Source organism: Athene cunicularia, assembly GCF_003259725.1.
Source record: "Athene cunicularia isolate RWA chromosome 2 unlocalized genomic scaffold, athCun1 chr2_part1, whole genome shotgun sequence".
NCBI classification, from domain to species: Eukaryota; Metazoa; Chordata; class Aves; order Strigiformes; family Strigidae; genus Athene; species Athene cunicularia.
The window spans coordinates 85,068,100-85,077,971 of record NW_020799095.1 but is presented as its reverse complement, the minus strand read 5'-3'; the positions used below and the strand labels follow the sequence as shown (position 1 = coordinate 85,077,971).

At 39.8% G+C, this 9,872-nt stretch overlaps 1 protein-coding gene across 1 annotated transcript; it reads right to left on the bottom strand.

Annotated features, from left to right (window-relative positions):
* Positions 1-2,853: 2,853 nt before the first annotated feature.
* NDUFS6 (NADH:ubiquinone oxidoreductase subunit S6) lies at positions 2,854-9,867 on the bottom strand. Its single transcript, XM_026843640.1, has 4 exons — positions 9,736-9,867; positions 8,879-8,932; positions 4,907-5,029; positions 2,854-3,000 (listed from the first exon to the last, which is right to left on the bottom strand). Exons 1-4 carry the CDS (start codon positions 9,862-9,864, stop codon positions 2,935-2,937), a joined length of 372 nt encoding a protein of 123 aa, XP_026699441.1. The 5' UTR covers positions 9,865-9,867; the 3' UTR covers positions 2,854-2,934.
* Positions 9,868-9,872: the final 5 nt, after the last annotated feature.

The following is a 9,872-nucleotide window of genomic DNA, read 5'->3' as shown; positions in this document are numbered from 1 at the left end:
CAGAGCATTATCAAATGCCACGTGACTGAAGTTTTAGAAAAGGTGCACCTGCCTATTATGCTGTAGTCATAGGAGCGCTTTGTGCTCTTGTGAGCAAACAGGACTTGCCTTGTAAATTTATTTTTGTTACTTTTTAATTAGAGGACAGAGCTACCAAGGATGGATGGTCCTTATTTTGGAAGTTTAAATACACAGTGATTTTCACCAATAAAAGCTCAACATATGTGGCAGTAAAGGGAAAAGAGCCTATCTGCTTTTAGTAGGTAAAGGCAAGATGCATGTGTCAAGACAAGGTACACATCAATATAGACTACTTCATATTTCCATAGTGATAAACTACGGTTTGTACTCTGGTAATCAGTGTAAGAGACTATAGTTCCAGCCTGGAATAAATTATCTACAAAGAACAGAACAGTGACTGATAAGAATTTAAGAATGAAAGTTTTATTCCATATTGCTCCCTAGTCTGAATTTGTTGCCTAAAAACTGTTATGCTGATTTGGTACTTACATGTTTTAGTCTGTCCTTGCTTTGATACTGATGTGTTTTAGTGTGTCCTCAGAGATCCATTTTTGCATGTATATGCTTATGACCACACCACATTGAAAGTTTCTGCTTTCCCTCGCTTCTTTTTCCTGCAGATCAAGGTTGGCATTTCCACAAGTATGTGGATGGTGTGGCTCAAAGTGCAAGACTTCGTATAAACAGCCATTCCCAAGTAGATATATAAACTTAGCACACAGGAAATGTCAAGGAGCGAAGTCTGAAGTTTTCCTATGAAGACCACCAGAGCAAAGCAGAGACCTTCTTTGTTTCACTGGTGTTAACAGCTTCACATATCAGAAGTAATTTAGGGAGAATATCCAAGAACAACATTCCATAGTTGAGACCAGTGGGATGGGATTTGTCTGGGTCCTCAGTAGATGCTGTGCCAATTTAAACACTGTTAATTTATTATGAGCAGCAGTGATGCAAGCAGATGTATTATTCATAAGAAAATCAAAGGCCCAAGGAAGAGGACCACATACAATTACTTATTTCAGGTCTCTTTGCAGCAGAGAACAGTGCTAGCCAAGATGCTCTACAAACTGGTAGAGTCAGACTACAAAGCAATCAGATTTATGCTTAAAGACAGACACTGCAAGTTCAATTACTTTATATTTAGAGCAGGAGATGGACTTACAGAAGACCATTTATAATATCATATTTACGTTCAGTTGACAGATCATTTGCATAAGGTCAGATAGGCTGAATGCAAGTTATAGGGTTTTAAGAAAGATCCTTTACCATCTTTGTACATCCTCAGGTGCTACTCAAAATGCAACATATGTTAAGTCTTCTTGAACTTGGCCACTGGTCTCTCTAACACTACAAAACTACAAATATAACAGCCATCTAGCCTCAGTTAGACTCTGAGCTTATAAAAATGTCAGTTCTCAGTAAGCTACACTGAATTTACAATGCATAACTAACGTTAACTTCCTAAATCTAGGTCATTATGAAGAATCAATTGAAGGCCAGTCAGATGATCACTGAAACCAGCAGCAATGGAAAGGAGAAAAAAGGATGGAAGGAAAAAGAAGGGGAAGAAGCAGAAAGAGAGGTTAAGTTCTTGAAAGTGGAATGAATGAAAAAAGATGAGGGGTGTACATGCTTGTGACTAATTGTAGTATAGCCTCTAAACACAAAACTTCTACAGACAGGCCTTGCTTTAAGCCTGACTCTGTTGGTTCAACTTCATCTATAAATTGACACAAGCAAGTTAAGCAGTTGTGCACCCACATAATTTGGTTCAATTTGTTATCACCACATCAATTTAACTATGTGATATAAAGAGCAGGTTTAGAATCATGCCTAAGTAAACTTTGGCCAAGCAGCAATTATCATCTGGGACCATGTTCCATCCCCAGCATTTTTAAAAAAAAAAAAAAAAAAAAAAAAAAAAAAAAAAAAAAAAAAAAAAAAAAAAAAAAAAAAAAAAAAAGAGTAATTTATTGACAACAGATTAAAATGCTCTCTGGAGCAAAGAACAAAGTGCAGACCCTTCTCCAGACAGAGACCCCGAGAGTCATGCTTATATGATGGAATGCTACCTAAGTGAAATTAAGCAAGGTAGATGATGTCCTACAACCAGCCTCACAGAGTCTAGGTGGTGTCACAGGGAGGTGGATGCTCTCATTGTCAGATTATCTGTGTTGAAGGAGCAGAAGCTGCTACCTGCAATGGAGCAATCCCTATTTTGAGTCTAACAAGACTCAGTTCCTGAAGAGATTTCAAGAGTGTGAATCCCAAGCAGAATCAGATATTTACATCTCTGAGCCTCTCAACTGGAGGACAAATGCTTATGTTCTCACCTTTCACTTGTGCCAGCTTAGGTAGTTCTCCAGCTCACACTGATTACCATTCTAAGGCACTGACTGTTTGTTTTAAACAAATAGCAAGTTTAGCTACTTAATTCAGGGATGACAATCTTGCTTCCAGGAGTAAGCATTGTAATGCTGAATATCATGGTATCTTTGTGCTTCCATTTGTAAATCTAGCTAAAGATACTAATCCACAAGCAAATTAAGTGTCAAACAATGCCAAAAGACAAACATCAGTCAACATTTACATCCAATTCAGTGTTGAAAAGAATACAAAACTACCCAGTACAAACCGCATCTATGCTGCAGCCAAACACTACTTCCAAGCATGCAAGAAGTCTGCCAAACAAGGCAAGGCATTTGTTCCATGAAAATCAAATTAAGTACAAACAGATATTGTAATACCATTCCACTCAAATACCTGACAAGCTGGGTTTTAAAAAGGTACAGACTGGACTTTCCACAGTCAAGATAAACACAAACACTAATCTTGGGTTTCTAAATATATTGTTTATTTATAGTTAAACTTTAACATCTGAACAGAAATCTACAAGCACACAGGAATGATAGTTCAGTGATGTTTCTGTTTAAACTGAAGTCCACAGTAGCCACATGTTCCGGTCTTTGTATCTTTGTCCTGCAAAAATATAAAAATACAACTGCTAGTTTCACTTTAGAAAACTTCTAGAAATTACAGATTTTCTCTTATTTATATGTGCCATCTTAAAACAGATGTTTCAATAGCTGAAGTACAGAGTTTAATCTTATTTGACACACTGGAAGTAAGAATGATGATATGAGGGTCATGCTTGATTTCTGTATCCTATGGAGCTTCCTTTCTGCCAGTCTTTTAATTAGCAGGCCTAATCTCAACCATATAATTTTAAAGTCAAGCCAAGTGACATCTCTTCAGCAATAAAGGATCCTCTTACTGAACTGAACATCTTAAATCAGTTCAGTTGGACCTATTCCAGTGTTCTGAAAATATCATTTCATAATTATTCTAACACAGAATAGGATTTCACATTCCCAAGTTATATCTAGAAAGGAATTTTGGCCAGTAATGTAAACTAACAGTTAGTTACAGGAAGGAGGAAATTTCAGTAAGATTCCAGGAGGAATTCTAAAAGAAAACATTTTAGAGACAAGTAGTAGTTACTACTGTATAAGATTTTATTCTTATCTCCGAAAGATACATTTAAATTATTTTTTTTTTAATTTAGCAGTGTGACTGCCAGCCACTGTTGGGTTCCTCTTTAACGTGGCAAAAGACAAGACAGTTAGATAAACACTAAAGGATCTTCTGTTATTTAGCAACATGACTATTTGCAGACATCAAGTGAAGTAAACTCATGGTTCCCCTTCTTTAATACAGGATTAGAAGTGAAAATTCCAGACTACCCTCCACCCCTGAAAGCCTGAATTTCAACAGGGGAAACAAACTGGTCTAATACCATTCTCTCCTTACAGACATTAGCTTTCAAGAATGAAACCACAGACATCTTGTAATTTGATTGTTAACACAAAAAGATCTCAAAATTCACAAAAGCATTCCTCAAGGAGAGCATGACACAGGTCAAGCGTATCAACATAAATGCAAGAAGTTACCTGAAGACTGAAGAACACAAGCTTCCCAAGTCTTATGAATTATAACTGCCAAGCATTTGACTTTAATGTAAAACCAATCATTATAAAGTGCTTACTTTATTCTAAAATAGAAATGCTTGTGATTACAGTTAGGACTTGCAACAACACTGACACTAAAGGACACCAGCTCTCCCCTACCGTTCTTTTGGGTATTAAGCAAATGTCAAAGTTGAAGTGAGCAAGCAAAGATTTTAAGACATGCGCAATCAGGGTCTACTTGAGACCAGTACCTAAACAGCAGGTCATTGTTGATTCCACCAAGGCCATATGACAGTACTACTCTCTAGAATACGAATACACTGGAAACTATCTCTACTGTCAGGGTAAACACAAAGATTGTAAGACTTTTATTCTTCACTGATTCTCCAGTCCTGATGGAAACTTCATCAGAAACATCAAAACTGATGGAAACCTTCAGAACTACCAAGATTCTCAATGACTGGAAGAGTTTTGTTGTGGATTTTTTTTTTTTTAATTAAATGTACAGGATTCAAAATAAATTGCATAATCTTAAGAATACTGAAAATGTATCCTCAATCTATACTGTAACATTTAAACAATTAGAGTAATTTCCCAAAACACAGCTATCGTATCATTTTTTGCTCACAAGGCACTGCTTGCTCAAATTATTTCATAGGGCCTTTTTTTTTAAAAAAAAAAAAAAAAAAGGATTGTCCCATCAAACAATCAAGAGCAAGAAATGCCTGGTAACCTCAAATGGAAGCCCTCTAGCTCTTCTGAGTAGAAGTCTTAATTTTGTATTAGATAACAAATACAATTAACCCCTCAGGTGGTAAATCCATTTACTTTGTTAAACTAACATGCCAAAAAGTAAATGATCTTAAAAACAAGAACTGGCAGGCAAAACACGCTATACACAGATCAAAATATATTACCAAGTTTATGTACACTTTAGGATGTCCCAAAGCACCACCACCGCCATCACATGATATCACTCTGCTTTCAACTTCACTCACAGGCTGCTCTGCTATCAAATCAATCGCAAAATTCTTGTTCACCTGTAAGAGAGAAAAAAAGCTTTCAGATACCTCTCCCACTCAAACAGAAAGCAATTGCTATTTGCCACCTCCCCAAGCAGTTCCACTAGTCATCTTGAGAAGTTGCTGCATGTTTCCTCCCACCTCCTCCACCAATTCTTAGGCTGTGCTATAAGCCAGATCAGTGAAGGATGTTAAACTCTGCAGAAGTAAATCCCATCCCCTGATACACGGGCCACATCAGTGCTCAGGTTTACAACATGACCTTAAGCAGATTCAGCAGAGGTGAGCAGGAACAAGCAACCGAAAACAGAAGATATTTAACTGACACTGCCTCTGTATTATGCTTTAGTGACTACATGATAAAATTGCAAAAGACTCACTGCTGATAAACTCAAAAATAATGGTGGGACAAGTAAGGTCAGGAGTGAGATAAAACAACTGCTGGTAATTTAGAGCCTCTCACCATGCACCTTATTCTATTGCTGCACAGGAACCTCAGGAAAACATGAACGTGGTGTGTAACAGACAGAAAGTCAAATTGTTCACCATTAGAAAAAAACCCCAAACCTCTAAATGTCACTACATCACTCTGTATATCTATCTTGTACACACTTCCTGAATATGCACATCACTGACCAAGTAGGGCTTTTTCCTAGAGCACGTCTACATGGCCTGGCAAACATATCCACCTCCAGACAGGCCTGTGACGCAGCACCTTGTGCGTCAGGAGGACCTACAGCACCCAGGCACAGTGCTTCCCTCCCTCATCCACACCAGCCTCTTCCAACACGGCCTGCGCCAGTGCTGGGCAGACAACCAACCCAACCCCTCAGGTAAACATGATTCAGGAGGGGCCAGTTTTTCAAAGGCAATGTTATACACATGAGAACATAAAATATGTACACTTGAAGACCCAAAGAAGGCACTACAGTAGATAAGGTTCATAAATATGCTGGTATTTGAATGCAGATGAGATTCTTAGGGAAAAGATAGCTAAGTGTCCATTAAATGGATCTCTAAGAACTACAATGGTATTTTTATACAGTTTTAGTATACAGCAACTTTGGATTTTTCACCAAGCCTCCAATTCAGTCCCCCCAAAATTTGCATTTTTGGTATAGCAGTGGAAAAGTCAAGTTTTGGCAACAACTGGATTTTCTTTACTTAAAGATGATGATAGCTAAATAAAGTGAACGAAAAATTAACTTTCAGTATTGAAGCAAATTGGCAACATCAAGAATCTCACTGCCTGGGACCTGTGTCCTCAAGTCTCATGTAATCTTTGCCAGGCTGCAAGGATTTTTACTGCTGCTTTTAATAACGCTCAAAAGTGCACATACTTTATTTCATGATAAAGGAGGGATACACCACCATGATGCACCTCTGCTTCAAGAACAGAAGCAGAACTCCACTCTTCCCAACATTTCTTAACCACAAAGGTATTTGTGGGGATGGGGGGAAGCAAGAACCTATCACCTACTGTACAGCTACAACCTGTCTGTGCCTCAGCCAAACAAGAGAATCTAAGAATTTGCTGGGAAAACATGCCAGAAAACAAACAGACTGAGAAAAACTGTGAGAAAAAAAATAGTAGTGGTTCAGTTACATCGTATCCCTTCAATTAAAGCACAGCGTTAGTTAGCAGGAAGGGGCTGTTTCCCTCAGCACATCCAAATGCTCCTTGCCAAATGTATAATTCAGTGAGCAATTTTTTTCCTGGCTGTAGTGCCAGTTTGACAATCCCATTGCTGCTTCTCTCCACCTACTCGCCTGTACCAGTACATGGTCTGGGAAGCTGAGAGATAAAACCAAACTTGGAATTGACCCAGGTCCAAAGATCCAGAGAGAAGGCAGGAAGTTATACTTAAACTGAACCAGCTCTGAGATCAGTTCTCATAGCTTCCGCTGCTGCACCAGCCTAACAAAAAGGGCAGAGCCAAAGCAGGAACAGTGGTGTTGAATTAGGTCCTGTGGTAAAAGGGCAGGATATGGGGGATGCAGTTTGACAGCTGCCATGCTCAATTTTCTCACATCTACTTGTTTTAGGCCCTTGCCAGAGATCACTAATCTCCCAGTTCTGTACATCCAGCACAGAGAACAATGATTTTTAGCTAAAACACATGGATTTCATTAACAATTAGGCTGGCAGAACCAAGAAGGACAATAACTCTGGGCCATGCCCCCAGGGCTAGCCACCACCCAGAGAGGCCATGTGCAGCAGCCAGGCATGGGCCCAGACATTCTCAATGAGGGCATCTGCATCCAGAGGCTGCATCCCCAGACAAGAAAGCTGCTGACACTGGACTGGGCTGGTCATAAGACAGATTCAACTATTTGGATCGTACTGAAGACAAAGAGAAAAAGCAACCAAGAAAGTAGAGTCACCAACTTCACAGGCTAACTTTACCTTCAGAAACAAGACAACATTCAGACTAGAGACACAGGTGTAAAATGCTAATACTAGCAGCTGAATCACACTGGGTGATAATGGCAAAGCCCCTAGAGAGAGATCCTGTTAATAAGTACAAATGAAGATTGCTTTAGTATTTAACAAGTAAATTTTGTTCCACTTCCACAATTAAAACTCTATCACCACAGAGTCTGAAATCAGCTGCTGGCAAAGGCATATCAGAGGGACCAGTGCCCTGTGGAGAATTAGGGTTAAGGAGCATTTCCTACAAAGTTTCAGAAGTAGCACAAAAACAGGTATTGCATTTGGGAGGGACCTACTTTGCCATTACTCTCCTAGAAGTAAACTACTTTAGCATTTTAAGTGACATTTTCATTTAACCGTTTCCCATGTGGAATCCCCATTTTTGACACACAACATGAATTAAATTGTATCCATGATACAATGAGGTAAACTCAATACAAAACCTCAGAAATCAGTATAAATAAATTAGTTCAGTTTAATTTAGGAAGGGAATAATTACAGTCAACTACATTAAAAATCTACCACACCTTATATTTAATGCGTCTACTACACATACACATTTATAGCATTAACACTAAGGCACTAATAAGATGCTCAGGCATTGAGGAATACAATTTATCTGAAACAATCTTTTTCTCTCCCAAAGGCCAGCAGATCCCTCATGGAGCTGTGGTGCTCGATCATTGGAAAAAGCTTGATGTTAAAAGACTTAAAATTTCACATTACCCACTCTACTGATAAACAGCAGCAACAGGCCTACAAGATAATTCACAGTAGCACATTTGGCTAGTGGTAGTGCTACTAGACTCTGCCTTTGAGGCTTCATTTTTTCAGACCACTCTAAGTTTTATTTGTTACTTCACTAATTCAGCAAATGCTTCCCAGGCTCTGGAAATGGCCATTAAAAACTCAGTTTGGGTTAAAAATCAAGATTTTAACTATGCAGAAGCAAAATAAGCTTCAAAACGCACATTTAAACAGATATATAGATGCACAATTCAGGAGAGCATTTAATGATGGGATTTTTCTGAAGACAAATGGCACTAAAAACATGCTTCAAATTTTCTTGAAACACATACTTAGCACAAAAAGTGGTACAAGTTTAAGATGCTCAAATGCCTACAACTTCCACAGCCTAGACGTAAGGACTTAACAGGTACAGGACAAGACTTGAATTTTACAAATTTGCCAAAAGTAGGGAGGTACACAGAAGCTTCTATAAACTGTCTTAAAATAATATTTTTCACTCTAGTGAAAGCAACACTGAAACCCAAAATCCAAAACAATTTGGTTTTGGTAGGATTTTTTGTTGGTTTGTTTTTTTGGTTTTTTTTTTTTCTCTAAATGACAGTCAAGTTGAGGACATCAATATCAGGCATAAAAAAACCCCACAAACCACCCCCTTTCCCATAAGTAAAAGTAGAATGAGTTACCTCCTTTTGTCGCCCAACAAATCTAATTCTTCTGTAATCCTTTTCTTCATATACCTAAAGTACAAAATAAACTTGATCTTATTTAAAAAGTAATGACCATAAAGAACACAAAGGCTTACAACACTGTCAAGACTAAAGAGCTTCAATATTTTCCTCAGTTTCCATCATTTTACAAGTATGTACTGCACAGAAAAAGCAGTTTCAACTTCTCACACGGGAAAATAAATTTTAGATTGGAAAGTGGAAAAGAAAAGGAGGAGTGATGTGGTGTTAAAGCCAGTGATCAGAAGCCTTAGCTCTGACCATAGAGGCAAAGATAAGATTTATGACTTATAATACTGTTCCTTGATCCCACACTGCCATCTGGAAGGTGAACTAAACTAAAAAATTCAAGTTATATACTTATTTACGTTCAAGTCAAGTAACCACGGGGAGAATGTTCCTGCCTTAGCTCCACCAGCCATGCCTCTTCCACGTCTCCGCCAGCCTCCCTAGTCCGCAACGCTCAGTTTATGCATTAAGGCACAGACAAACGGGAGTTACGAGGCACTGACAGGAGGGTACCTCCAAACCCGCCAACTCTTCGGCGGTGTCAAATGCCGGATCGAAACCACAACGCCCGGTGACGGGAATGACCCTGTTCCTAATTAACAGTTGTCCTTCTGAAGCCGCGCGTACCTTCTGCCTACGTGCCGCCCAAGAACACTAATTCCGACAGCGCGCACTGCCTGAAGAAGCGCACCAGCGGGCTGCCCCGCCGGGACACGCGGCCCGGACGCGCCCGCCCTCCCCGGGAAGCGGAGGGGCAGCACCGGCCCCCAGGCCGCCCTCCTTTCACCGCGGCCCCACACGCTCACCTGCCCCGTGTGCGTCACCAGCTCGCCGGTATCGGCGGCCCGCACCCCGTAGGGCCGAGCAGCAGCCACCGCCGGCGGGCGGCGCAGCAGCGGCAGCAGGCGGCGGAAGGTCGCGCCGGGCGCCGCCATCTTAAAGC

Bases quoted from the DNA above. Each gene is read 5' to 3' on its own strand.
- NDUFS6 (XM_026843640.1), bottom strand. From the start codon at position 9,864: ATGGCGGCGCCCGGCGCGACCTTCCGCCGCCTGCTGCCGCTGCTGCGC. The intron at 8,933-9,735 runs GTGAGCGTGTGG...TTTGTACTTTAG, and splicing joins TGGTGACGCACACGGGGCAG to GTATATGAAGAAAAGGATTA. The intron at 3,001-4,906 runs GTAATATATTTT...ATATTTTTGCAG, and splicing joins CTAAAGTGTACATAAACTTG to GACAAAGATACAAAGACCGG.